This window comes from Seriola aureovittata, chromosome 7, assembly GCF_021018895.1.
Source record: "Seriola aureovittata isolate HTS-2021-v1 ecotype China chromosome 7, ASM2101889v1, whole genome shotgun sequence".
Lineage (NCBI taxonomy): Eukaryota > Metazoa > Chordata > Actinopteri > Carangiformes > Carangidae > Seriola > Seriola aureovittata.
Window position 1 is genome coordinate 13,310,609 of NC_079370.1, and position 27,645 is coordinate 13,338,253.

Consider the following 27,645-nt stretch of genomic DNA (forward strand, 5'->3'; position numbering starts at 1 on the left):
CATTATATTCATTTAATGGATTAAATGTCTCAGCTTTATTTGTCAGAACATTCATACTGTACTACACTTCATTATATTTAAAAAAAAATCACATACATTTAGTGCTTTTACTCAACATTTATGATCAGAGTTAAAAATATTGAGTTACTTTTCATTTGGGTATCTGAAAGACGTTTATAAAAGCTTTGTCAAACATCATAACAACAGATTAGTTTAAGGCTTTCAGTGCAGAAGAAATATTGTCTTTAAGGCTCAGTGATGTTAGTCATCCTAATAATGTTAATATAAAACTGTGTGAACATTAAACTATCTTTATCATGATGTGAAAACACAAACAAAGGAAAACTGTATAGTGTGCAGATTATTAAGGTTTTGGTCAAAAGAAAGATGCAACAATCTGCAAAGCATTTTTACAGTGCACTGAAATAATGCAACACAATGCAGTACCTCAGTAGAATGGAAAGCAACTCTTAGTAGACTGATTAAAGAGATAAAAAAAAAAAACTTTGGCCATAATTGTCCAAATATTAAAAAATGATCTTCCAGTGTAAGTGACAGGGGACAAAATCCACAGTTGTTGTTCTGTGCAAGTTGTTATAGACAGACTTGGAAAAATTATTAATTTATCCTGTGGCCGAATGAACTTCAGTGATATCACAAACTAGTTTTAGTGCCTGCCTACACAGATATAAATACAATTCTAGTATGGACATTTTCAGTTGTAACCAGAAATTCTCCATCCCTGGAGAGCACTAATTACCAATGGCCATGTAAGTACATAAGTCAGAACAAACTGATTTCTTAGCAATAATGAAATTTAATTTCAGCCCTGCCTTTAATAGTTGAGTACTATTGTTGCATATTTCTGTGGATTTTCATAGGGAGACCAAAACCTAAAACAAGGCACATCAATTTTATTTAACTTCTATCAAACTTAGTTTTTGTGGGTTTGATTGGAATGCCCTTTATCATATCACAGTAGGAGTAGTAGAAAGAAAGAAGTAGTCTAAGGCCAAGAGTCAAAGCAGTCAGCAGTTATTACCAGTCATGTAATAATGTAGTTATAACTACTGAGTGCTAACTTAATAATGCATTTAAAATTAAACATTCTAACATACATTAGAGTCATAATAATCTGAGAAATCAGGAAAAATATATACACCTAAAAGAACAATTAACATAAAAAAAAAAGCTTATTTAGCACAACAAAAAAAATAGAAAACTAAATTTATTTAAACTTTTTTTTCTAAATGCCAAAACCAGTGAATCTCCGCTGGAAGTACTGATTCTGAGCCTTTGCATTGATTTGTGCTGAGAACAAACATGACTATCACCAGCTGTCGGCTATTAACTGAGGGTTTGTGAGCTGTATTTGCATTAATGCTCAAACAGGGACAGAGGTAAATGCTGAGTGTGTAAATTAGCCTGTGTTCAGCTACTATGTCTCTTGGTGTGAGTACTTATAGCTGAGACGTGGTGGCCAGGTGGAGCATCTCATGCAGCGAGCTACAGAAGTTGTTGAATAGTGACGCAGCATCTGTTTGATAGCAAGATTTCCATGCTGAGATGGAGATCACAATCCTGAAGGGAAGAAAAACAGCAAGGGTTTTAATTACAGCTGCTGAAATTTCAGGGAAGATGCACAAAACGTCAAGCATTCAACTGCTTGATGAATTCAAACCATACTGTGGAATAATATATAAATACTACAGGTACAAATTGGCCAAATAAAAACAGCATCAGCAAAATCCAAAACAGATTTATTTATGATGGTGAAATGATTTGTTGTGAAAACCTAAGAATGAAGAAAAAGCAGCATTTATTTTATTATTCATTTGCCCAAAGGTTTTACAAGTTTGTATTTATTATTCAATTCAAGTTTTAACACTCCACGCAACGGCTTTGTGAAAACATGTTATGTCTTGTCTGCTTACCTGTCATCTCTGATGCGGTAGAAGAAGCCATAGCCATGGTGCACCATGGGAGCCACAGCCCCCAGAACTGTGGTGTAGCCCACCAGACTGGACGACAGCACAAAGTTACCACCACCACCACTGCAGACACAAACATAACCCTGTTACAGACTGACAAAAAGACCTGGTGAGCGCTTTTCAATCTGATGCAGTGTCTTAAGTCTGCTAAATAAGATCTGTATTGCAGTTCAATTTAAACAAGACTAGGTCAAAACCTAGTATGTGGCTGGACCGCCTATGGTCAAATCCTGATTTTATAACCATGACATGGTCTCACACAGCTCACAGCCTCCATCTGGGATCCACAATAGTTGAGCCTTTATTTACTTCAACCCCAAAACGTAATGACTTTTATTAGAGGCAGGACTAACCCTAACCCTCGAAATCCCTCGGTTTGATATGTAGAATTGGTCATAGTGGTTAGTACGAAGCCTCAATATTGATTACTTCTCTCTCTCTCCCTCCCTCTCTCCTGCTCAGTGTGTGTTATGTTTAATTATTTCTCTGCCTCCTTCAGTAATACTTTGTATGTGTTTAAACAGGGAATATTTGGCAGTGATTCCTCAAATTGGCTAAGTATCATGACTAAGAGGAAAGACATTTTATTATCTTTACTAACAAAGAAGACAATTACACTAAGTTAAAAGACAGTTCCAAATAGATTATTGCACATACTGATGAAACTGTTTTTTTTGGGCAGGGCATAGTGAGGCAGGCAGTCACATAACATCAGCTGGGGACAGAAAAGTAGTTAGTAGTAAAATAGTCTGCTGTACCTCTTTGCGTAGAGAGGATCCATGAAGAGCTCTGGAGTGGGACATCCCTCCTCTTTGGCGATAAGATACAGGCCAAGGAGATGCCTGTCAAAACCTGGAAACAGTGTCACAAAACAGCATGAGCTGATATCAATATGACAAGTTCTTGTACACATACACGATTCAAACAGAATAGGGACACACATGTAACACGCATCGCTCCAAAGTGCAACTAGTAGTCAATAATCAGGGTACCTTTAATGTTATTCTTTCACTGGTGATACATTATTTCTTCCTGTATGAGGTTAACTCTTGTTTATGTTATTTTTTACTTTTTATCATTTTAAATTGCTATTATTTGAATTTGTTGTGTTTTATCATGGAATGTTTTCACAGTTTCACAATTGTTCCCAGTAAAAATAGTAAAAAGTGTTTTTAGTTTATTATAGCTGCACACCTACAAACATAGTGAGGATAGCAGAAAAATAATTTCCATCAATGAAATAATGAGAGCTGCTTTGAAAGAGTGGTCTGACCATTGACCAGTGATATGTAGAAATAGCAACAAATTTCATAAATGTTAAATAAACAAACCTTTTCCTTCCTGGGCTTCAGCCATTAGTTTGTTGTGTTTATTGAAGGCCAGCAGCATGGATTTCCTCTTGGCATTAAACTGAGTGAAAAATGTACCATGTCAAATAAAGACTGCATCCACCCATTTCCTGTGTGACAATTCTCCACAGCCATACACACTCACATCACATGTGGGGTCCATCATTGCTTTACACCAGTTCATAGCCTCCTGGGTGCAGGGTCGCATCGTCTCCGTCCTGCCGTGGTAGAACTGGCGAGTCATTGCCGTCTCATAGCAACTACCTGGCCTGAGAGAGGGAAGAGGTCACTCACTTCATACACTTCAAATATCAGTAAAGGCATGAGCAAATTTTTAAACAGTCCATACTTTTTGTGCATTCTGTAGAAGGCCAGCTGCATTGCCAGTTGAATAAAGGTGTCAGGATGCAGCTTCTTCTGTTTGATGACTGCTTTTCCAAACGCAGTGAAGGCGTAACACACAACCTGCAGGTCCCGTGTCTGTAAAACCATAGAGAGAGTGGTCAGTCAAACAGCTGTGACGATGGACAAGTCATTTTGCATCAGGCTTTTTGTAGCATAGTTTGGTATTAAATACTGGCTCACCGACTCCAGGTATTGCTGTTTGGCGTGGCTGATGTCACTCCGGACTTTCTCATCCAGAGTAAACACCATCTCCTCAGGAAGGGGTGTGGGTCTGACTGCATCTGAGCCCTAAAAAGCACAGACATCAATGAGCGAAAAGTGTAGGCATACATCTGAACTTAACTATCACTAATAAGAACTATTTCAATATATGTACAGAATCAAGTAATAGCGCACATTTACCTTCCATTTGCCTTCTGTAGCTTTGATTTGCTGGTCCACATACCAACACATTGACACCAGTACCATGGCATCATATGGGGCATGCTGCAAAACAATTTAATTGATGTTTTTAATCTATCATTTTCTATCATTCTAACAATTATGCTTTTAAGTTTTAAGACTGTAGCGTTATTTGCTTTTGTTCAGGTTCTGTCCAAGACATAGAGACAAGCAGCATGAAAATCTTAAATCTCAAAATGTGTCTTATGGGTTTGTACAGTCTTGCATAGTCTCTAGCATGACACACACACACACACACACACACACACACACACACACACACACACACACACACACACACACACACACACACACACACACACACACACTCACACACACACACACTCACACACACACTCACACTCACACACACACACACTCACACTCACACTCACACTCACACTCACACTCAACCACACATACATACAAACTCACATCACAAGTGGATCCAAAAGTGCCATCTGAGAACACGATTGAATTGTACGACTTGTCTCCCCAGCGGACGGCGGGGTTGCCTGTGAGGGCTTCCAGGGTCACCTGGGTTCAGAATTACAAAGTCAGAAAACCAGACACACAGCTTTTTTTTCCTGTGGCCAGAGCACTCATGAAGTCATAAATAATTCAAATGTGCGCAGCTAGTACATTTGTGTAGTTCTCTGGTGTGGAGTAGGGTTTCGTCTCATCCAGGGATATGACGAACAGGCTGCTCTGGATGGTCTCCAGGATGGTCTTATTGTGCGGATCAATGCTTATTAGATGTTCCCTGGCCTGCGGAGACAGTAAACAGATAAAGGCTGACAGTGCTGATCCTCAGCTATCCTTTTGTAATGTGAGAACTTTTTCACTCTGTGCTACATGTTATTCACTGAGATGTCTCTGAGCCTGGTCTGCCTTACCTTCGCCCAACGAGTCCTCTCCTCTGAGGTGAGAGCAGCCACTCCGTCTCCCTCTGGCTCGCCCTCACAGCGCTCCTTCACATAGGTCAGCTGCCTGCACAGGTTAACACACACGCACTCACAAAATATAACAAGGTAACTTTGAACTGTGCGTGCTTTGCATCAAGCCAAATTGACTTTAAGACCATTTAATATCTTTTTAATATTACACAGAATTGAACAGCTTTGCGCAATCCATTATCAAAACAGTCTCACTTTTAGTTTATAGTATCTTCCAGCAGCTCACACTGCAAATTAAATCAACAAAGACTTAAAACCCTCTAAACCATTTTTTAGAAAAGTGAATACAAAGCTTTAGACTTTAAGACCTGCAGATAGAATGTATTACACATGATCGCAATACTGAAGATCTGGCAAACTACCCATGGAAACAGGAATAAGAGCACCAACAAGCGGCCCAGATATTATTAACAAATCACAAAATCAAAACTTTGTCTACTTTTCTTTCATAGATCAAAGACTTTTCTTTTTCTTATCTTCTTCTCTGTTCCAAGTGGATCTTGGAGAGAAGAATGAGAATGACAGACTCACTGTACCTGCTGCCCTCCACAAACTAATTATAGATTGCATTTTGGACATTTATAGCTGTCTCTATTGTTCCCTGAAGTCTGTTCTATTCTTTCCATAAAAAAAAAATTTTCTGCTTGTGTTATTATTTCACAAGCAGTCACATTCTGATGATGAAGCCACAATAGATCTACATATATGTAACGTGTTTTTATTTAAAACTATTACTTGATTATTTCCACATATTATGAGGCAGTTGATCTGTTGTGTGTCATGAGTAAATGCTGTCTCATCATTATGATGCTGGAGTGATCAAGCCTCAAAAAAACATCTAGTGTCTCTTCTCAACATCTTTCTCTCACTTTCCTATTAGGAGGAGAGGAAGAGACATGAGTCAGGAAAGCACCCACTGTCTGCCCTCTAAAGATAATGTAAGTAGAGCGCCCTCTTTGGTCTAATTAGTGGAGACTAACAACATTCAGTTTGCAGTGTCAGTGGAAATGACTCCATAGCCCAAAGGCCTCAAGACCCCTTCATAGTTGGATTTTATTCTTGAGGGCTGTTTGTACTTGTGTGTAAACTACCTGAGAAGTTCTGGAGGAGTGAGAATCTGTCCATCACAGAGTGCATCAAATGTGAAGATCCGTCCACGACACATCACTACCAAATGGGAAGGGCACGGACCCTCTCGCTCTGTGACACAGCAGAAAATACACATTACATAACAGTGATATGTAAGCTGAGGAAGTGGGCTACAGTTTACGCAGGTGTGTCTTAAGGTTAGAGATAAGAGCAAAGTTTATTCCACCTGTCTTGAAGTAGTTGTGAATGGTGTCCTTCTTTACTCCAGGTACTTTGCAGGTACAGAACAGCATTCTGAACTGGTCCATATCTAATGCTGTTTTACCAGCTTTCTGAGGAGCAAGTCTCTCCCTAAAACATGCAAAGGAAGAAAAAAAAATCCAATATTACATTATGTGACTTTGTGTAAAAAGTAGAGCAGCCACTTCTCCAAACACCACAAAAACACAGCTTATAAATGTTTGTGTGAGCATGTCTTACGTGCGGATCAGGTTCCAGTACTGTAGTGTGTGCCATGTGCTTATACTGGCCCTCTGCAGATAAACTCCCTCTGCAGGAGGCCAGCAGTGCTCCAGGTAGGGAGCTGGGCCACCAAAGTTCACATTCAGCTGAGATGGTGTGCGGACCTCCAGATATGCTGTGTCTAACCACCATTCTTCCAACTAGGAAAAAAAAACAACAACCAAGTTGAACACCCAGGACTAAAGAGGACAACTAAGACAAACACAAGACATTAAATCTGAATTACACACCCAGTTCCTCTTTATCTTGGATCTCTGCAGTAGTTTCTGGTGTAGCTCTTTACCAACACCCTCTTGGAATTTCCTCACAATGTCCACTGTAGCTTTAAACTCTTTCTCAGATGCAAATGGATAAACTGTTGGAAAAGATGGCAATACAAAGTCAATTAGTGAATCTGTGTTAAACTGTCAAGTAAGAAGACCAGCTTCTGGTCATTGTGAACATTTAACATCTTCTGTAGTAAAAACTGTGATTTTTATTCAGCTCATGCAAATGTAATAAATACTTATATATAGTATCAAACAAGCATACTATAACACTTATTGACACACTTGCATGTGACCAATTGAATTTGGCATATGGTAAAAATAGAAGTCTGGGGAGACAGATCCAAAGAGCTGAGGTACACTGATAAATGCCATTGCATAATTTTAACTGCAGTACTGATGTTATGATGTCATCCATTCATTTCCCAAAACTTACAAGACCTTCTTTTGATTATTTTCTTGTGTTAACTATTGGTCATATCCACTAGGAACCAGTTTGAAACCAAAGGTAAGGGGTTTTTCAATTGCAGAGTAAAACTTCACACACAGATAGTTTTGTTTTTTATTAAAAAGGAGCAGGAATATTTACATAAAGACAAGTAGCAGCAGCGGTGAGCAGTTATGGTCCTGCCAAATTTTCTTCTTTACAGAATTTGTTTGAATAAATATTTGAATTTTGCATCGTAAACAGTTACAACACCTGAAACAGAGGAACTCCATGACACAGCAACACAGCAGGTTGAACAAAGCTACTATCTGTCCTACCTGAATCCAGGTACTTGGAAAGGCTGCTCTCTAGTGATGGTACAGGCAGGGGAGGCAGGCTGTTTTGGTACTGGAAGGTCTGCTCTGGCAGAGATTCTGACAATTGATTAGCCATTTGTTCCCCCTGTAATACAAATACATGTTGCACTGACATGACACTGAGGCTGACATTGCTTTGTATCACTGGTATGACAGGGTAAGACTCACATAAGAGCCATTTTTGTTAATATTTTTGTAAACTTCCCATCACTTGAAGGTGCTGTCAATTAGGCACAGGTTGATATAATCAAGAGGTTACTTCACACAGGTGTGGCTGAATTGGGAGGAGCAAGTAGTCTTTTACTGTCCAATAATGATTTAAATATTGTGTTTTTTTCTTCTGTGTTTGGGCAGTATACTCATTACTCATACTCTGTTTTGGAAAACCCACGGTTTCCGAACATTTTGGTGAATAAAATGTAAGAAAATAGTCAAAATTACTGTTATAATTTCCCACAGTCCAAGGTGAAATACTTGGCTTCTGGTGGCCATATAGCACCATTTCCTGACATTATGAACAAATGTTAAGTTAGACAGATTAATTAATATTGAGAACTACAAGGGCACTAACAGGGTGCATATTTCCACCAAGGCCAATGTCAAACAACATGAACCAAACCTCATAGAAAAAAATACTAATTCATAGAAAATGATCAAGATCTGCCTCAAAATGTAGTGGGTTCTTCCCCGGACCATGCCCCATCGTTTCACCAAGTTCGGCCCAAATCGGTTCTGTACTTTTTGCGTAATCCTGCTGACTAACAAACAGACATAAAACATGACCTCCCTGGCGTAAGTAGTAAGTGTAAGCTGTAGCTCTTAATCATACAATCACTGATCATTCAAACCAACTAGTAATGGTAAAGCCTAAGTTATTTCCACTCAGGTTTCTCTGTCGGTCTGGTTAAGAGTTTTGATATTCACTGTGAACGGTCTGTTTAGCATTTGGGGAAAACTCATAACAATATAACTTTCATAACCAGATTTAATATCTCACTGTTTTATTGTGTATTTTTAGGCAGCTCTAAATATCCCCGTGTTCTGTTGCTCATTGTGTCAAAGCCATTTTAATTCATAAACTCTTATTACGATCACAGAACTCGATAAACGCTGTTGGTCTAACTTTACTATCAGCGCGATGTTCAACAGAAATAAGACAACCAAAATGTTCGCTCAATTTAAGAAGATTACTAAGAGTTTTTACTCGTTTATTGTTACTTCAAAAAGGCTTCTAACGGTTTCCGGTAAACTAACTAACGGCAGTAACATTAATCTGTCACAAATTAGCTCATCTCGGCGGCGGTTATCGGCTAATGCTACAACAATAACAACAACTAGTAGTAGTAGGTTTAACTTGATTTAAACACTTCTTAGCTTTCCAACACAGCGCTTCTGTCTGCTCACCTTCTCCAAGAAATGTTGACTTCAGCGTTGCATCCAAGCACAGCAGCGATATTGTAATTTCAGCGTGTTGTTGGCTCTTGCTCGTTGCGGCAGCCCCTCACCTTTACCCCACTGAACCGCTGTGCGAGTGCCAGCAGGGAGCATTACACTGCGCATGCGCGGACGATTTGCCCATTTGACCCATAGACTATTTGATCCTAATGTTGTGATTGAAATAATGAGGCCAGTCTGTCTGCAGTTTGAGAGAGTCGGAGTGACTCAGTGGCTGTAGTAACCAAATAGCAAGGCAGGAAGAATTTAGTAATAGTATGTACGTTAAATCAGAAAAATGTATTTAAAGTATTCAAAGTAAAAGTACTAAATGTAAAAAATGTCCCCTGTGACTGTTTTACTATTATTATTACTATCTGACTTTCTGTTATTTAGTCTACCCTCACTGATATAAATGGGCCATACAAATTAATAGATAAAAGATAGACAAAAATACATATGGCTTTTAATTGCATTCTGTTTCACTTACAATAATGCAGCTCTACTAAAAGCAAAGGAAAGTCAAATTCCCAATAAAGAAGAATCACAAGTACACAGACAAAAACAGTCCATAAAGAGGTTTTATTTTCAAACTGTGCAGTAATTATGTTCACATTTGACGGAATTTAGTTTGTTCTGTTCTGATTAAACTTCAAGTAACATACGAAAGTGCACAAGTATACAGTATATTGCTGTACACATGTGGATTACATGTGTAAACTACATAAATTAGATAAATTAGCAATTAGCCAGTTTAATATTTTTACCCTTAGAGGATGCATAGAAGTTTATCAGTGGTATGAATTAATGGGAATAATCTATGTAAAAAAAAGACAAAACAAGGAGAAAGAAATCACAGCAAATTAAAAAAAAAAAGAAAATCTACTCTAAAACTTTTTGTCCTGCATAATTATGGCCTCTGAAAGCAGAAGGCTATTTGTTACATAGGGAGCAGCATTGTTTTAGTAATGGAGTTAGTAGTCCTTTGTTTATTGCATTAATTCTGCCTCATTTGGCCAGTTTATTGCAAGTCTTACATCCCGTATTTGCTGATGATTTCCTTTGCAAGGGTGATGTAGGCTGACATGGCATCATCCTTGGACATTCCTGAAAGAGAGCGTATTACAAATTATTTGGATAAGAAACACAAAGCGTCAGTTTGTTGTAGATTTAGCCATGTTAGGCATAGTTAAGCATAGCTCATGGCAGTGTCAGTCTTTCTGTCGGTCCACCACTTTGGTCCAGACTGAAACATCTCAATAGCCATCACATCAATTGCCATAAAATCTGGTACAAATGTCCATGGTGCCCGCTTTTCCTTTACAGCCACCAGCAGGTCTAAGATTTCACGTATTCCGTGAAATGTCTATTGGACGGTTTGGAACAAAACATGGTATAGGCATTAATGGCCCCCAGAGGCTGTATCCTGCCAAGTTGCCAATTATGATCCTCTCCTCATTGACAATTGTGGTTTTGAACTAATTGTCTCAACAACTGCTGGATGGATTGCCATTAAAATTTGCTACACATGTTCAAGCCCCCCTCAGGATAAATTGTAATCAGTTGGGTGATCATGTGACTTTTCACTTAGCTCCATCATCAGTTCAAACTTCCAGTTTGTCCATTTCTTTGTTCATGACCAAATACCTGCATGCCAATGATATTCCCATCATCCTCAGCTGTGCTTTGTGTTAATATCTAATGAGCAAATGTAGCATGTTAAATTAAGATGGTGAACACAGCAAAAATATGATATGATTCAAATGCCTAAGTGCAGCCTCATGGTACGACTGGCATCACTGAAGACTCTTGTTTAAACTTGTACTGCGTAACAAGTCTTGTCTTACCTTTCCTGGAGTCCCAGGCGTCCCACTTGGCTCTTCCTTTTAAGTCCATCATTCCCTGTCGACCTATAATATTGTGAAAGCACACAGAGAGGAGGAAGTATTCAGAATTTAGGAAACACTGCATGAAAACGATTCTGTTTTATACAGCAAGTCCTACCGATGTTAATGTCTCCAACGAGCGCCTGCTTGTAAAGCCCATAGAGGTCCAGCAGCTCCTGGTCCGTGGGCCTCGTCTTCACCTTCTTCACATCCTCTGCCAACTTCTCAAAGTCCGCCTGCAGGTTAAAGATGGTCAGAAAAGACACAGTCAAGTCAGTCTTTCTATTTCTAATAAATCCCACAAGACTGCAGCAGTTACAGTATGTTTCCACATGGTAAGCAACAGATTTTCTGCTCTTTACCAAGTCTGACGGGTGACCGAGGGTTAAGGTATTTGGTCGCAGTGGGAGTGTATAGTAATCACAGAATATGAGAATGTGCATATTAATTGGTTAAAGACAACACTGAATAAGAAATCTTAGCCTAGTATTCCAGTCATGATGTGGAGCCTGGGAAACTCATTGTTGCACAAGCTGGAGATAAACAATGAGCTTTTATTCAACACTCTAGCGCTTTTGTCTCTACTTGAATAATCTACTTTTCAAAGTATCTGGGGCATTGCACAACAGATAATTATAGACCATAGGAGAGACGTTTTTAGGATAGATTTTTTTTTTAAAAACTCTCAGCCTATGAATGTAGCTCCTGTTGCAAAGATTAATCTCTGAACCTGACCTATTAGTCAAAATGCAGAATACATAAACCAGTCAAATACTTTTAATCTTCTGGATTCAACTGGAGTCAGATCCCGTTTGGTTTTCCAAATCCTGCATGATAATATTTTCTTTGTTTAGCAATCTGTTTGCTAATAAGTTAACTTCTTCTGGCTCTCGCACTGTCAAAGATGGATGACACCATATACAGTAGAGGGCGTGAACACCGGACCGCTACAACCGCTATTAATTTCAGAGCGATAATAAGAAGCCTTTCTCTGAAATAATGAATTAAATGGAAATAAAAGCAGTAAATATTTTTACCTGAAGAGACATTTTCGCAGATGCAGCCTCGTAGTCGAGATGAATGTATTTCTCCTGCTTTGCGCAGCTGTAATTGCAGCACAGCTGATCAATGCGTTATTGTCGGCCAAACACAGGCCTGTAGAGGAGGGAGCAGAGAGCTGCAGAGGATCTGATTGGCTGCCTTTCAACCTCACTCAGTCACTGCGACACACACACACACACACACACACACACACACACACACACACACACACACACACACACACACACACACACACACACACAGTTATGATGTAGGGAAAAGTACATTTCACTATATTTATCTGACTTGATCTGATCTGTGCAGAATATGAGTTTATACACACAAGAACATGTTTATTTTATAAAATGTATTTGTTATCAACAGTAACAAGCAAAACCTCAAAAAGTAGCAGTAATAGTACCATATTACAAGATCACGATACAGTAACGTTGAAAAACATGTTTGGATGTTTTATACAGTGCACGTTTACTTTATACTGCGCATAAATGCACTACTGCCCATTCAACACTGGTCGGCGCTGCTGTTGTTTTTAAATAAAGTTATTTGGATTCAAACAACATGGCGGCTCGCAGTGGTTCATCCATGCTGTTCGACTGAAGATGTGAAACAGAAATTCAAAAAAGAAACGGGATTTTTTTTTCTGCTTTAAACATCAGGTAAAGTTACGGTGCATGTCATTCTTGTTTTTCATGCCTGTGGTTGATCCATTATTTTAACAGAGGTTTAAACAGTGAATGGAAGCATCAATAGTCACAATCTGTTTGTGTTGTTATTGATTAGCAGTGATCAAAGTACTCTGATCAAATAAAAGTACCTACAAATTGTTCTTAAGTACAGTACTTGAGTCAATGTACTTAATTATTTGCTGAATCACAAATATAACACTAACAGCTGTAATCTTCTTATTATGATTTTTGAGGCCAGTATCGATATCTGTATTTGTGAGTAAAAAGAAATCTGGTAATGTTACACCAGTATTTGTTCTGTAGCATAAACTCATAACATACAAAACATTGTTCCTTAAATCTATTTATATTATAATCAATTACAAAAGGAACTATATATTTTATACTTTTTGTCACTGTATTTACTTCCCCTTCCTATTTTTTAACAATCCTATTTTCTTATGTGTTGTACAGAGTTTTACTTATTGTATGACTGATTGAATTACTTGTATTGTTTGGTAAACATATTGTGAAGATCTGTTTTTGAATAAAGCTAAACAAATAATCATTAATTATTATTATTACTGCTATATGTTTTGAGCAGGACCTTTTGCAGTTGAAAGATCAACTTGTCAGTACTCTCTGGAGGATATATAATGTAATGCAGACAAAATTATCCTAAAACTAACCTTTGGTTGGGCTCCATGTGTAATGTAACTTTTTTTTTTCATCAGCAGATTTTGTTTTTATAATTTCAGAGCAGGCATGGCCACTCCAGGGAAGCCACTTAAAAAGGAAATCAAAAGGCATATTCCAGCCAAGACCTCCTTCACCTCACCCCTCACCCCAACATGGATGCCGCTGCCCCAACAAGACATGTATTTCATCCTGAAAACCCTGAAGGACAAGCTCATCTCTATGGGGCTTGAGAAGAAAGAGATGAAAGTGTATCGCCCACGGAGGACAAAGAAAGACCAGAAAGCTGCGTCCGCCTCATCAGAACCTGTTCCCCAGGTGCAGGATACTCCCAAAAACGGCTGGACAGATGTGGCTGCCAGACGACAGCTGGCCATTGGCATCAACGAGGTCACGAAGGCTCTGGAGAGAAATGAGCTCAAACTGGTGCTGGTGTGTAAGTCTGTCAAACCGGGGCACATGACGAATCACCTGATAGCACTTAGTGCAACAAGAGGCGTGCCGGCGTGCCAGGTGCCTCGTCTGAGCGAGAGCGTGTCCGAACCGCTGGGGCTGAAAAGTGTCCTCGCACTGGGATTCAGACAGTGCGCCTCCAAGGATGAGGAGGTCTTCACTGACACTGTTGATGCCATTAAACCCAAAGTGCCTTCACTGCATGTTGCATGGCTCCCAGGTGCAGCAGCCACTGAGGACCCTGCTGACATGGAGGAGGAGGAGGAGGAGGAGGAAGAGGCTGGAGAGAAGAGAGGCCAGAAAAGGAAACTGGAGAGTGAATCTGAGGAGATCTCAGAGTCTCCCTCCTGCACTCTGCAGCCTCTCAAAGTGAAGAAAATAGTTGCTAACCCTGAAAAGAAAAGAAAAAAGAAGGTTAAGACGTAGCCTGTGAAATGAAAGAGAAACTCTGCCAAGATGTTTAAAGAGCTGTTTCTGTGTTTTTATATGTTTTAGCTCAGTGGGTCCCAACATTCTGGCTTGTGACCACATATGAGACTGATTCTTCCTTTTCAGATTAAAGAATTATACAGGCCTGAAGAGGTAAAAACATTTTTTTCTTTTTTTGTACAATTAATCATGTTATGACACTTCAGATCAATCTGGGGAGCTCTTCTGACCTCCATGTTGGGATTCTCTGACTCTTTACATGTAGGAGGATGATCTGCAGTTTGCATTTATTAACCACTTAGTTAAAGTTTGTAAGGACCATGGCATGATCCTTTAAATTTTGTTTATTTATATAAAAATTAAATTTACTTGAACAGAACCAGGCATAACATTAAAACTTTTTTAAACTTTTGTTTCTGAATTAAACTTACTGACAACGGAAGTGTGTGAGATGATGGGATATTAGGGAAATATTTTTTATTACTTTTAGTAAATATGACAAAAGAAGAAACTCATAGAAACAGGCATTTCTGATCCTAACTATGTTGTTTTTTGGTCAGAGTTTGTAATGAACACCACATAAAAAGAAGTGCATCACTCATGTTCCTTTTTAAAGTGAGTTTATTCAATCAAACATCCATGCTGGTATAGCTGACGTGTGTATTGAAACAGATTGTTATTTGCATGGGGTCATGTCTAAATGATGCTGGTACAAGTTCTTCAGCTTTTTCACAGCTTACAATGGATCTGAATAAAAATATTGTTCTTCAGTTAGAGAAAGCTGTATGTCATTTCAAAAGTACACCCCCTTCACCCCATCCCAAAATCTTAAAAAAAAAAAAAAAAAAAATCTTTTAAATAAGGCAGGTACTTCGGGTTGAGTTCTCACTAAAGGGTGTAGCTAGTAACATCAACGCTAAAATCAACACGGCAGCAAAACTGACATGCTCAATGTTCATTCAAACAGCTGCAGGCAACACATCGTGACAACATCCATGAGGCACACTGTTGACTCAGTAACCGATTTTCAGTGTTGAAGTAATTCTGGTAACTTCTGTTTCAACCTTTCAATGGTTAAAAAAAACAAAAAAACTCTTTGAACCCTGAAGCACTGACTGTCCATTGGTTGCTCTCTTCTTGCTAATCTATAAAGAGATGAGAAGAAAATTACATCACATACAGAAAAATCAACGACAAAAATGGCAGCAGCCTTTACCTCTTAAGTTATGCAGAGCCACGTGAACAGGAACATCGAACATAAAGTAACAAACTCAGAGCAAAGAGACCGTTTAAAAATATTTTTAACCTTCTGAGTAAACCACCACGGAATAAGTGGCCTGACAACAGTTTTTCCAGCACAGGAAACTGTCATATACTCCAAACCCTCAAAAATCTGTTTTGAAGCCTATTTAATTGGAAATTTTAGGGAAATAGTGGAAAGAAAAAGGATAAGAATTATGTCTTAAGACATTTTGCAAAGTACAATTATAAATATCAGAACAGTTTCACGCATTTAGCTGCACAACACACTAAAAAAAATAACCTACAGTATATTTTTCAGACACACAAAATACAGTACCATTACAAAAAACAAAATCGAGAGAAGTCAATAAAAACGGACCTGGAAAAACAGGAAAAGCTCACATTTCAAACTGATGCGGTTACTGATACAGGATTTTGTTGATTCAGCCACTGAACTCCGACTGCATGCTGTTGTAAATTACTCCTTAAGACCCTTTGAGTGTTGTGCTCAATTCAATTGGTTTTATTTAACTGAGAGTCTGATTAAGAACACATTTAACATCCTACAGCAGGTGAGTGGACGGGTGGTTACCCATACATATGTTCATAAATGCTTACAACCACAGTGTTGTACTTCTGCAGTTTTACAGAGACAGCTTATTTGCAACAGGGTACATAAAGTAGTAATTGATCAATTTTCTGCAAGTGATCTGAGTGGCAATGACTAAATAAAAGAAAAAAAAAAACCCAAACTAACCTTGGCTGTTTAAAACGTAACTTAACTGAGAACATGTACACTTCAAAAGGAAATAAGCCATCTCTACACTATAAAAATGTTTCTAGACAGAAATACTGACCATTTTCAAAATTTGTAATACAAACAAAAGTCAAATTTACTTGGCTATGGTTTAATTTGTGTTTATTTTGTGTTTGTGAGCTTCCGAGCCTTTGGTACTTAAACTCTCACTGACCTGCTTGTGCACTGAGCACATCTTCTTTACTTAATTTAACTACAGTTACTTTTTGCCCCTTATTCAGCAGCCTTGCTAAATGGACGGCACACCACTGACATGCAATGAATGTATCAGTTAATATAACCAAATAACACGCTGTTTGAGTGTTTGGCTATTAAAAACACCAGCTCTAGAAACAGGTTTATAATGTGAAAACAGCTCACATCCTTTGTTTAAAAAAAAAAAGAAATAAAGAAAGAATGTACACTATGTACCGCAACCCATCTGTTTTGAAACCTGGGCTAACTGACCTTTTAAGGACCCTTTTGTTTGTTTAAGAACCGAAAAATTGTGCTTCATTGATGCAATACATTCTTCATCAAAAACCATTTAAACTCACACTGTCTGAACAAACTCAGTGACATCTACACTACTTATGAGGAAAATACTTTGGATCGCCCCTCCCAAACCCCAAACTCACACTACAGGAATAAATATGATCTGGCTTTAAATGTACAGGTAACTATATATTTTTAACAAAAAAACATGTATATCAATGCACCGGTTGGATGAGTCCTTCCTTTTTGTGTGTGTTATTTGACAGTGTTTGTGTTTCTATGTGTGTGAAAATGTTGTTTGTGATTTAAAAGTTTGGATATTTTTTCCAGAACAGTTGAGGGGGGAAAAAAAAAATCTCTTTATATGTCAGCTATCAAAGAAACCCCTTCTCAGCATTTCTAATTCTACTGAGGCTCCAACAAAGCCAGCAGAGACACTTCAGAACACAATGATATGAGAACAGATGGGAATAATAATCGTTTGGACAGGATTAACAAAATTAGAAAAGTTGCTAATTATATCTAGCCATGTTTACTTGCTGATTATCATTTACATTACTTCCATGTCAGTGAAATTAAATGACACGCCCGGCCCTTGTAACAAAGTGTCTGATGAGGAAGAGCTAAACAAAATTCACAAATGTCAAGGCATCCTCTTGAATGTCAAATTGGTTTGTTTTAAATGTGAGTGTTCATGTCAGGAGCATTGTACTGTATGAGTATCTCAGGCATAGCATGACTTCACATTCAGGATGTTGATGATTTAAGAGTTTTCACCTCCAGGTGAACTGAGAATGTTCTTGATGACACAAGTGCCGGGTGAACCGCCTCCCGGTCACCAGGTTGGTTTTACGGTTGTAGTTCTCATTGTCTAGCTTGGGCTACCTGTATGTCCAGGTAAGGAATAGGCAGAGGTCGCTGAAAACCTCTCAATCAGTATTTTGTGTAGCAGCCATGAAGAGACCTGCTACTGAAGGACGAGGCCAACCTGAAACAGAGATTCACCTGTTAGCTAATTCAGTTAACTGAACTAGCTAAATGACAGAACTAATGTTATCTTGCTAATATTATGACGGAGGAGTAAAAGCTGTAATGATGTTGAAATATCAGCGGTGACACTGTGATTCCAATATACCTCAAATTACAAAACATCATGACAAGGATAATAATGGACTAAACATCCAAATTCTGTGGGTTAGGTTAGCTTATTCAGATATTTCTCTCTTACTCATAACACAAAGATTTCTACATGTATACATATATACATAAAACACAGCTGTTTGGTGGTTAAGTTTAATATGACATTTGGCCTCCTAACAATGTTACTTTTGAGGGTTATATTACAGCTTTTAAAGTCACAGTCATAGTAATAGCAGCAGGTTTACATATTGCTACATGCTTTACTAGCCAAGGCATTTAACACACATCAAGTTTTAATGGTGCAACCTGATTTAGTAGAATTAAAGATATGCACACTTTCTTATACATTACTACTAAATCAATACTACTAATTATTTTTATTCAGTTTATGAAGCATGATTTCTCACAACTGAGCCTTTGTGGACTGAAAAGCAAACTTAACCTCTTTTTATACAATATTATAGATGAACTTGATAATAGCATTTTAGCCCACTGGCTGTGGCGTAACAAGCAGTAGCTTCATATAAAACTGAAATGTTAACTACTGCAAACTTCCACTACTACATTATGTATGCTAAATAACCTCATCTGTCATCAACGATGCTGACCGATCACTGATGTGGTGACAATCGTTTTCTAAGACAAACCATGCTGCTGACCTTATCAGGGTCCATAGGGGGACACTTCCAGTTGTAGAGGTAATACTGCAGATTTCCATCTCCTATGCCAAACTTGAGCTTCTCCAGGAACATCTTATTCTCCATTAGATCCAAGGCATTGAACACATCAAAACCTTTCTGTTAAACGTACAGAATAAGAAATCACAAACTGAATGTCATAGTGAATTACACATTAGTATGAAAATAACCTAAATCTTGGTCAGAGGTTTACTCTGAGGACTATTTACATTTCTTGGTAGTGGCACGTGTTTCACAACAAGACAGTAACATTACCATTTTAGCCAGGATCAGTGCATCATTCATTAAGTCCAGTAGCGGGGTTTGTGTGTGAACGTTGTAAAAAGAATAAGCAGCCTTCAGGCTCCTATGGAGAGGGTGATGCATCACAGTCGAGGGCAGAGTGTAGAAACTAGTGAAGTCTGTCAGTACACCACCAGCACCCTGAGAAGAGAGAAAGACACATCAGCTGTTGAGTCAACTGACAAACACTGAGTTAATTTGAAGATAGAACCTGATATCACATACCTCTACTACATATGTGTCAATTATGTTGTCCTGTGGCAAAAACCAGTGAGCCACCTCCTCTTCTCCCATAGAAGGTGCAAGCTGGAAACGTTTCAGGTATTTCTGTAGCAGCTCAGTGACCTGGCGGATGTCACGCCTCTCCATCAGCCTCAGACCTGGAGTCTTGGTGCTCTGTATGAGGTGTGGAGAGTGAGACAAAAAATCGATTTAAGTTCCGGCCATTTATAAGTATTGTAAAGAGAAATCCCAGAGTGGCAGGTGTTATGTGTTTACATCTGGTAGTCTGTAGAGTTTCATGGTTCTTTGCAGGGTCATGTTTCTGCTCAGGTGGGAGAATTTAACTTCCACAAGCTTTCTGGGGTTCAAAGAACGATGCCAATATCTGAACAAAAGAAAAAGCATTAGGGAATATTGGTTTTAATTGACTTTCTGACACCATGTTCTGTGTGTTTCATGTCTGAATACTGCATGGGTATACCTGCATGTGGACACAGGTTTAGGCAGTACTACCCCTGCTGTGTATACTGCCTGAAATATTCCTTCTAAGTTCACCCTCCGTGTGATCTCTCTGATTAGCACAGGAGCTACACGCTTTGAACGCAGCTTCTTATGGACACACAGGAAGTTGATTTCTACCATCCTCTTCAGCCTAGACCAACAAAGAGAAACAAGATTGATTGTGCATTAGTGTGAAAGGGTTTCCATTAATTCTTTCTTTCAATGAACAGTTCTCCAAAATGTATACAATCAGCTGTGAGTGCTCACGTGTCATAGATGCGTATATCTGCAGGGATGGCACTGATGAAGCCAACAAGCTTTTTATTTGAGGAAACTCTCACTCCACAATGCCACTGTGGTAACCAGCCAGGTGGACGCAGAGCCCTGAGAGGGGAGGACATGCTTAGTCGGAAGGCAGACAGTTGAATATTGTATATATTTATATCTATGTATTTAGTGGGCAGTTGATTAGAACAACTGAACGCAGAACCGTGAGCTTACCATTTGAGAAAGCTTGGTGAATAATCAAATCTGAACATGTTATCATCGTCCTCCACATAGTTTTCATTTAACAGAGTGTACAGTTCCTTCAGCTGAAAAAGACACAGCCAGTTATTCATTTCTACAAAATATATTTATTGTTTTATGTGTATGAGACAAACACTGTACTCACTACATCTGCATTGCTGAGATCCAGAGTGTCCCACATAAAGCCTTGAGGTAAGGAATATGGCTCCTGTCTGATGTTTTCTTTGTCAGCTTCAATCGGCCCATGACTTGTCACAACTTCATCTGCAAAAATAGCACAGAAAGATGTCAAACTATTTTCCCTATCACCACATTTACAGCAGACCTTTAAATTTCCTGTTCTTGCATTTTGCTTAGGTAGCACTGATCCCAGGCCAACACCAGACTAAAGCATCTTTTTAAAATAGAAAAACCACAAAACTGCAGAGAGCATCAATCAGACATTTATGAAATCTGCTTCTATTGGTCTCATATTGACCAGGCTAGTTCAGGGCATTCTCCTGCAAATACATGATTCTTTGGCCAACAATTGTCATGGTAACGGCTCAACATAATGCCACTAAGCATGCCTGGTGAGTATGCCTGGACCCCTACTGTACTCCACAGCTGACAGGGTTCTGGGACACTGGGTTCAAGCAGCAAATACTATGACAATCTAAAACCAGTAGAGGGCAGTGGTGCATAGAGACACTGTTAAAGATTATATATAACCATCTCTTGACAGCTGACATAATTGTGTTTGAGTTATGGATACAAAGTTTAATCAATTTCGGTATTCATCTGTTTGCCAAGCAATAACAATAACTTATGAGGTACCAAATGGATGATTCAAACATTAAGTAAACAATGTTGTTTCATTGCTCTTGCAGTACTTACTTAGCTTCGGCACAGGCTGAGTGTCCCAAAACTGGTACTTGTGCTTGGCTGCCTCATCAATGCTCTTTGCAGGACCTTGGCAGGACAGCAGCTCCATGGCTCTTTGGATGTCCTGCAACTTCTGAATGGGTAAGCCAGGGTTCTGCATACAGAAAAAAGGGGTACATACGCATGAGAAAAATGACAGTAAGTGGCCCATAAGTTTGAAGATAATGAAAATGAGTGTTTGATATGATATGCATCATCTGGCTTAAAAAAAAGAATGTCTTACATCATTCAAATGTGGTCAAATACAAACAACAGAGGACATGTGTGAAATATATATCCCTAAAACAAAGCTTATCCTGGTTTTATGGCTTATTCTTAGGACATGACATTTACACTGACATGGGAAACTTGGTTATTTGTGTCCTTGTATACATAACTGTAATAATAACCAAATTTGTGATAGTGGAGTCTTTGTTTTGTTTTTTTATTTGTAGTGTTTTTAGAGGGCTATAGTGCTGCATGTTTCTATTTGCTATTTGTGCCGCTCGCTCTCCAGTCTTTAATTTATGAATCAAACCTGAATTGGTGTGTCTGGGTCTTTGAAGATGGGAGCACCAATTTACATTTTACAGTCAGACTTACAATTTCAGTGTGCAAATCGCCATACATTGTTTATAATCATGTTTTTTTGTTTTTGTTTTACTAACTATTAAAAGGTCATTCAAGCTGATGAATCACCTGCACACATAGCACAGTCATGTGGACAGACCTGGATAAAGTGTAGCACTCAAGGTAGCATACAGTATTCATGTTTCTCAAAACTGGGTTACGGATTTATCCTGGTCTCTAAAAATCAGGATCGGATGTGTACAAAACAACTGGGATAGTGATATCCATAGAAATGTGCTGTGTTTCATGGTTGCTTTGACTAGTGGCCACTATCATCTAAGAGTTGGCTTTGTAACTATAGGGTTACTGTAGGCCACACACATGAGTCCAAGCCAAGGGTGAACCTTATTAACCCATTCACACAGATGGCAAACAAACAGGTTTTTCTTGGGTTGTTGACTATAGTTTCAGGACTATTATGCTTTTCCCCTCACCTACTCCTAGTATCCCATCTACCATCAATCTGGCAAATGATTCCACCAGGTCAGTGGGTGATGGGTCTTGGATTTTAGCCCCTGTCCTTAAAGTGTGTGTGCATATTTAATTTAGGTCATCATCGCACCTTGATCTCCTGAGAGTCGGAGGCAGAGTCAGACTTGGCTCCCCCAGAGCTTGGCTTCTCTTTCTTCCTCTTCTGCTTCTTCTTCTTCCTCTTGGCCCCCAAATCTCCCCCTGGACTCCTACAGATATGAGGACAAACGCACAGGATATCGTTGAACGGGGGCTGACTTTGTTTTGACTCCAAACACACACACCCAAAGCAGCACAGAGCTAACGTTAGCTACCATAGCAACGAATGACAGCTGAGCTAGCTTAACGTTAGCCAACTAACGGTACGTGTTAACCGTTGGCTGTCATCATGCCATTCACCCAGGAGGCTAGCTGTATTTATACGTTAAGGTACACACGGTTAAAAAGCCCAAAATGACAATGCCAAACACGTTGCAAATCAACATTTTTCCTAGCTTGAAATGATGGCCTTGTGGCAAAAAGCCTGGCTGTGTTAGTGTCTGCTAACGTCGGCTAACTGCGCTAGCCATCCCCGACAGAGCACACACATATAAACAGGCAGCGCACAAACAGGCTGCCTGAAATAACGTTACTGCGTTTCCCAGCCGGACCGGACAGGCCATCCTTACCCCTGCATATGCTCATTCTCCTCTTCGTTGTCTCCGTCTATCCCACAGGTGTCCTGGTCGTCCAGCTCCAGGCTCTGCTGACTAGCCGCGGATTCACTGTCCTCCGCCATCATAAAAATGTTTTTAAAAAAATAGTCAGCCGCCGTATGATAGAGATCACGGGCAACGGGCGAGAGATGGAAAAAACAAAGAAAATGCCTAAGGAAACCACACCACCTAGAGGCCAAAGGAGGGAGAACACTCCTACCTTTTAGCATGAAATTCAGACAAGTGGTACCTATGGTTATCTCTTTTTATGATAGAAGATCTATCTCTGCTTAACTTTAATATATAAATATATATATGCGTGTTATATAAAATCTGGAGTTTGCTGTAAAACTTGCACTACCTCCCAGCATGAATGGATTATGCATTAATGGCATGTATAAGTTTGCAGTTGTTTTGTTTCTTTATGGTCGATTTGTCTGTAGACTTTGTTGTTGTTTTATGTCTCATGGTTGTTTTGTTTGTTTGTTTTGCTGTGTAGTCTTTTTGCCTGTAGGCCCCTTCAGTAATCCATTTATGCCTACAGCTTCCGTGCAGTGTACGGCCATTACATTAAGGTATTTGGACTGAAGACAGAAATGTTGAGATGTTACATATTGCAAGCATTCAGTCTGGAAAGGTTCCTATAGAGAAGACACAATCATAATAAAAAGGTGTCTGTGGTTGAATGTGAACTTATCAACGACCTGTCGTGAAAAACTGGGGAAGTAAATTCTCAGGCTGCAAATTACTTTTTACACATTTGTTCAAGTATACACACAGAGACAGACACACACAAATCCTTCCAGTTTGGCTGTTTATTCAGAATAATAGGCTTCAAATATAATGCAAGCAACCAATTTACACAATCAGGGTGCTGTACTGTAACTCCACCCTCCAAGTAGAGGTTGCTGTGGGATACTAAGAGAGAAGCGGTCATTCACAACACCAACTCACACAACATTTTGACCAGGTAGAGGAAAGGAAAGAACTATACACACTCCATAATGTGATTGCTATGACTAAATGATCCTTGAGTGGATGTATGTTGATTATTTCTCAGCACTCTCACGTGGACACAGTCTGACAACACAAACTCACAGCCAGCAGCGTCGCATATGGACACTACCACCACCCAGGTGCACATAAGCCATTTGAGATAAACATTCACCCTCAAAAAATACAAAAATAAAGAAAATGCACTGAAATGACCTGCAGTTTAGCTTCACATACAATCGCACTTAGCTTTATGTATCCTGTGCTACACTGAAAACTTCTGCAATTCCTTAACTGCTTACTCTAAGAGGTTGGTGCCTTGTCGATTGCTGTAGAGGATTTTACAATTGCAGCAGCTGGTAGACATTTTCTGACATGTCTGCAGTGTAGCTTGTAGTGCTGAGGAAAGTTTACTGCATGCTTTCTTTCACATGTGGGAGAGAAAGGGAGGGCTGAGGTAGAAGAGGAAAGCTGAAGGCAAAAGAAGGTGAGAAATAAATAAGGTAATCTGTTCCACAAATTTGTTGTAGAGTCAGATTGTTCAAAGGCACTTGGAACATCTGGAAATGGTAAAGATTAAGGTTAAACAGCAAGCACAAACAGTTTGGTTTCAGGTAAAAGGTGTGTACTAGAATGCGTGTTTGTTATTGTAGCTCTAACAATAAGGCGGGTGAAGAAGAAAAGCCCTTAACATATTTGAAGATAAAACAAAAACAAAAGAGCCTATTTTCAGATAAAATACTTCATGTTGGCAATTAAAATTATAGTGATTAAAATTACAAAAAAAGGCATCTCAAGCAGACATATAAAAGTGATGCATAGCCTTCAGAGCAAAAATATGCCAGTCAGTGGTTCAACAATTACAAAACCCTTCATATTATTACACCTCACAATTTTGGGTAGAACTACAGTTTCGTAGTGGTACTATATCCTTACCCACCAGCATAGTGGTGTGTCACATTATCTGATTACGCTGTAGAGCGGATAGTGGTTTCGTTTCTTCAGTCGACAAACTTCACCCCCTGTGGAGTTCATGTAAACACCCATACAGCTTTCAGCTTTCTGATGAGCTAGATTAAGTTCTAGCAAGATACTCCAAACCATTCAAAGTACAGGATTTACATGTTTATATCGGTGATTGTTGTGCAAGTGCATCCAACAACACCTGTCGTACTGCTCTCTCTAAACCCAGGAACACATCAAAAGACTTTTAATTTCCAAACCAATTGTGAAAAGCTGCTCCACAGTCTTCAAAAATCAGTCAGAATGGCTAAATTTGTGTTAAAATCTTGCTTTCAGTGAGTGTAGTGTGTTCCCGGCTTTTGCCAGTTGATTGAGGCCAATATGGCTCAAGAAAAAAAGGTTCCTGTAGTCTTTCATTTGTGAGAACCACCCATCATCTGTTTCTACTACAGTTCATTTACACTCACAAGGCTATTTATACAAAAGGCATATATTTGTTGTGCATAAAATATTCTCATTTCTTGCCACCAAAGTCTATTTGTCTCCCTCATGATGTGTACACCATGCCTGATGAGTGGTCTGTTTGTGTAGTGTGTCGTGAGGATGACAAAGTGGACAGTGGTCATTTGATGAAGGGGAGCTGGAAGTTCATGAAGGTTTTGAGCCATCCCCTCACGTTCAGGACTAGAAGGGATCCCCAGTGCTGAAATATTTTCTCAGTGCTATATTAAGAACAAAGGGCTTTGATTTAAATGGTCACATCCTTCACGTTATGATCTGGGCAGAGGGGGAGTCATGGTTAAAGGGTAGGTTCACATTTTCTTTAAGTCTATTTCAAAACAAATCTGACATACCCATATGTACAATTAAACAGTTTCTCCTGTCCATAGTGGCCTTGAAGAGATTCCCTCCTAAAGTTATTACTGCTTCTTTTTTGCCATCTACCCACGGATTTACAGACAATTATCACTGGATTACTTTGAGACTGAAGAGAATTTTAAAACTTGATGATTCTGCGGCAAGTTCTGGACTTACAAGAAAAGGATGTTTTTCGTGATGGACATCAGTGAAAATGTTAATGGGAAGTGTTAATTATTTGTATCATGTTTGTGAAGGGAGGAAATATTTTACTTATTTATCTAATGCAGTATCTTTGCCTCACGTCTCTCCCTCTGTGCTTCCCTTTCAAATGTTCCCTGCCTTCCTCACAGTTTGAAATTGAATATATTTAGAGTATGGTCCTGGTTTTTACTTTTAGTCTTTAGATAAGATTTTAGTTATTCGTTTTTATTACTCTACTTTTTGTTATTGATTCACATGTGACTTGAAACAGTAGTTTCATATTGCGAATAATAAAATGCTAAAATTCAAAATACTTTTTTGCATAGAACGAGGACTGCGGTTTGTCAAATATCACTTACACTGCAAACTCTGTGAGAGGAGATTTCTTCAGGGCCAGAATGGACAGGAGGAACAATTACAGCGACCAGAAACACTTTCAATGCACATATGGGAAATTGGTATTATATTAAGAACTTAAAAAATGTGAAACTATCCTTTAAGGGTCCGTCTGTGGATCATTTCAGGTTGAAGGCCAGCAGGGGTCGCTCCTCTCTCCTCTGCCAGGGACTCTTCTTCTCCTCCTCTGCATCCTCCTGTGCTGCATCGTCATCTGGAGAGACTGACAGTAGCGCATGATCAGTCCTGAAAGTCACTCCTTCTGGTGTCGGCAGGGGAGGAGGAGAGGCAGGGGATGAAGAAGAAAGTGACGGGGGTTCCTCTTGTATTCGTACCCCCTCTACTCTTTTCCCCTCAAGATCCCCCTGCCCCTGATCCTCTGCTTTGTCTGACAGGATGGGTCCTGTTTTGCTGTCCTGAGGGCTGCACTTGGCCTCCTCCTCCTCGCTGCCTCCCCGATCCAGATCATCCACATACACCAGCTGAGTGTAGGCCATGGCTGATGTTGTGCCCTTTGACCTGTCTTTCTCAATTTCTCTTTCTTCCCGCTCTGCGTCTCTCCCCCTGCGCCCGACTCTCGGCTCATTCAGGTCCACGCCAGAGTCCAGACTGGCATCGTTGCCATTGCCATGCCTCCCGCCGCTGCCATTACCTTGCTGACCTCCTGCACCTGGTGTGTTACTTTGGCACCCTGCCCGCTGGAGGTCGATGTAGGAGTGGCGAATGTGAGCGTTGGAGCGTCCATCCAGCGAGACAAACCAGGCTCGTGGGTGAGGAAGAGGCTTCCCTCCTCTGAGCTCCATTAAAGTCTTTTCAGCCAACAAGGTGTCCTCACTGTTTATTTCCACTAAACCTGTTTCCCCAAGAGCTGCAGGAATAGACAGAGACTCTGACAGGCCGAGCCCCTCTGCATCACTCTGCTTGGTGGGACCTGGGGAGCAGTCTGTAGGGGTTTGCCCCAGGGGCTGCTGGGAATGGGAGGCATTGAGCTCAGCCTGGATGGTCTCCAGGTCACTCTGTTGGTCAGTCTGCAGCAGGAGGGCCTGACCAGAAAGAGGGTGCTCCCCGGGCAGGCGCATGTAGTGTGCTGGGATCACCAATGTGGGGCGCACCCTTGGGTAGCCTTCTCCCCCACTCAGCAGGTCCACAGATCCACAGCAGAGCAGCTGGCCCGGCCGGG

The 27,645-nt window shown here is 39.7% G+C and overlaps 5 protein-coding genes across 6 annotated transcripts in view; 1 reads left to right on the forward strand and 4 right to left on the reverse strand.

The window, feature by feature from the left end:
• Window positions 1–93: 93 nt before the first annotated feature.
• Window positions 94–9,367, reverse strand: crot (carnitine O-octanoyltransferase). Its single transcript, XM_056380658.1, has 17 exons — window positions 9,228–9,367; window positions 7,785–7,908; window positions 6,984–7,108; window positions 6,712–6,893; window positions 6,458–6,582; window positions 6,234–6,342; window positions 5,083–5,176; window positions 4,829–4,954; window positions 4,622–4,723; window positions 4,148–4,231; window positions 3,926–4,033; window positions 3,690–3,820; window positions 3,486–3,609; window positions 3,323–3,401; window positions 2,750–2,843; window positions 1,935–2,054; window positions 94–1,581 (listed from the first exon to the last, which is right to left on the reverse strand). Exons 2-17 carry the CDS (start codon window positions 7,897–7,899, stop codon window positions 1,461–1,463), a joined length of 1,839 nt encoding a protein of 612 aa, XP_056236633.1. The 5' UTR covers window positions 7,900–7,908; window positions 9,228–9,367; the 3' UTR covers window positions 94–1,460.
• A 453-nt stretch (window positions 9,368–9,820) lies between these two features.
• Window positions 9,821–12,339, reverse strand: acbd7 (acyl-CoA binding domain containing 7). Its single transcript, XM_056380659.1, has 4 exons — window positions 12,181–12,339; window positions 11,262–11,379; window positions 11,105–11,167; window positions 9,821–10,364 (listed from the first exon to the last, which is right to left on the reverse strand). Exons 1-4 carry the CDS (start codon window positions 12,190–12,192, stop codon window positions 10,291–10,293), a joined length of 267 nt encoding a protein of 88 aa, XP_056236634.1. The 5' UTR covers window positions 12,193–12,339; the 3' UTR covers window positions 9,821–10,290.
• A 408-nt stretch (window positions 12,340–12,747) lies between these two features.
• rpp38 (ribonuclease P/MRP 38 subunit) lies at window positions 12,748–15,049 on the forward strand. Of its 2 annotated transcripts, none has more exons than XM_056381198.1 (2): window positions 12,748–12,861; window positions 13,629–15,049. In XM_056381198.1, the coding sequence occupies exon 2, from the start codon at window positions 13,636–13,638 to the stop codon at window positions 14,443–14,445; it is 810 nt and encodes a 269-aa protein (XP_056237173.1). In that variant the 5' UTR covers window positions 12,748–12,861; window positions 13,629–13,635; the 3' UTR covers window positions 14,446–15,049. The 2 variants fall into 2 exon arrangements, with proteins under 2 accessions (XP_056237173.1, XP_056237174.1); XM_056381199.1 differs by having other exon boundaries at window positions 12,750–12,861; window positions 13,608–15,049.
• A 1,141-nt stretch (window positions 15,050–16,190) lies between these two features.
• On the reverse strand, window positions 16,191–23,244 carry nmt2 (N-myristoyltransferase 2). Its single transcript, XM_056381197.1, has 12 exons — window positions 23,025–23,244; window positions 22,448–22,565; window positions 21,229–21,370; window positions 20,498–20,616; window positions 20,326–20,417; window positions 20,092–20,208; window positions 19,805–19,975; window positions 19,600–19,708; window positions 19,327–19,497; window positions 19,075–19,242; window positions 18,781–18,918; window positions 16,191–17,969 (listed from the first exon to the last, which is right to left on the reverse strand). Exons 1-12 carry the CDS (start codon window positions 23,135–23,137, stop codon window positions 17,949–17,951), a joined length of 1,479 nt encoding a protein of 492 aa, XP_056237172.1. The 5' UTR covers window positions 23,138–23,244; the 3' UTR covers window positions 16,191–17,948.
• A 607-nt stretch (window positions 23,245–23,851) lies between these two features.
• fam171a1 (family with sequence similarity 171 member A1) overlaps window positions 23,852–27,645 on the reverse strand; it is a 21,630-nt gene continuing 17,836 nt past the window's right edge. Inside the window, exon 9 of the mRNA XM_056381231.1 lies at window positions 23,852–27,645. This exon is cut by the window's right edge and continues 499 nt beyond it. Within this exon, the coding sequence (XP_056237206.1) occupies window positions 26,585–27,645 (1,061 nt within the window). The 3' untranslated portion in view covers window positions 23,852–26,584.

What these genes read in the sequence shown, in the direction of transcription:
- crot (XM_056380658.1), bottom strand. Translation starts at nt 7,899, where the DNA reads ATGGCTAATCAATTGTCAGAATCTCTGCCAGAGCAGACCTTCCAGTAC. An exon ending in TGATGGACCCCACATGTGAT is followed by an intron (nt 3,402 to 3,485) that starts GTGAGTGTGTAT and finishes TTTTTCACTCAG; the next exon opens with TTTAATGCCAAGAGGAAATC. An exon ending in GATCCTCTCTACGCAAAGAG is followed by an intron (nt 2,055 to 2,749) that starts GTACAGCAGACT and finishes TTGTGTCTGCAG; the next exon opens with TGGTGGTGGTGGTAACTTTG.
- acbd7 (XM_056380659.1), bottom strand. An exon ending in CGTTGGAGACATTAACATCG is followed by an intron (nt 11,168 to 11,261) that starts GTAGGACTTGCT and finishes ACAATATTATAG; the next exon opens with GTCGACAGGGAATGATGGAC. An exon ending in CGCCTGGGACTCCAGGAAAG is followed by an intron (nt 10,365 to 11,104) that starts GTAAGACAAGAC and finishes GCTCTCTTTCAG; the next exon opens with GAATGTCCAAGGATGATGCC.
- rpp38 (XM_056381198.1), top strand. Translation starts at nt 13,636, where the DNA reads ATGGCCACTCCAGGGAAGCCACTTAAAAAGGAAATCAAAAGGCATATT.
- nmt2 (XM_056381197.1), bottom strand. Translation starts at nt 23,137, where the DNA reads ATGATGGCGGAGGACAGTGAATCCGCGGCTAGTCAGCAGAGCCTGGAG. An exon ending in TCACCAAGCTTTCTCAAATG is followed by an intron (nt 20,209 to 20,325) that starts GTAAGCTCACGG and finishes CTCCCCTCTCAG; the next exon opens with GGCTCTGCGTCCACCTGGCT. An exon ending in TTGACACATATGTAGTAGAG is followed by an intron (nt 19,243 to 19,326) that starts GTATGTGATATC and finishes CTCTCTTCTCAG; the next exon opens with GGTGCTGGTGGTGTACTGAC.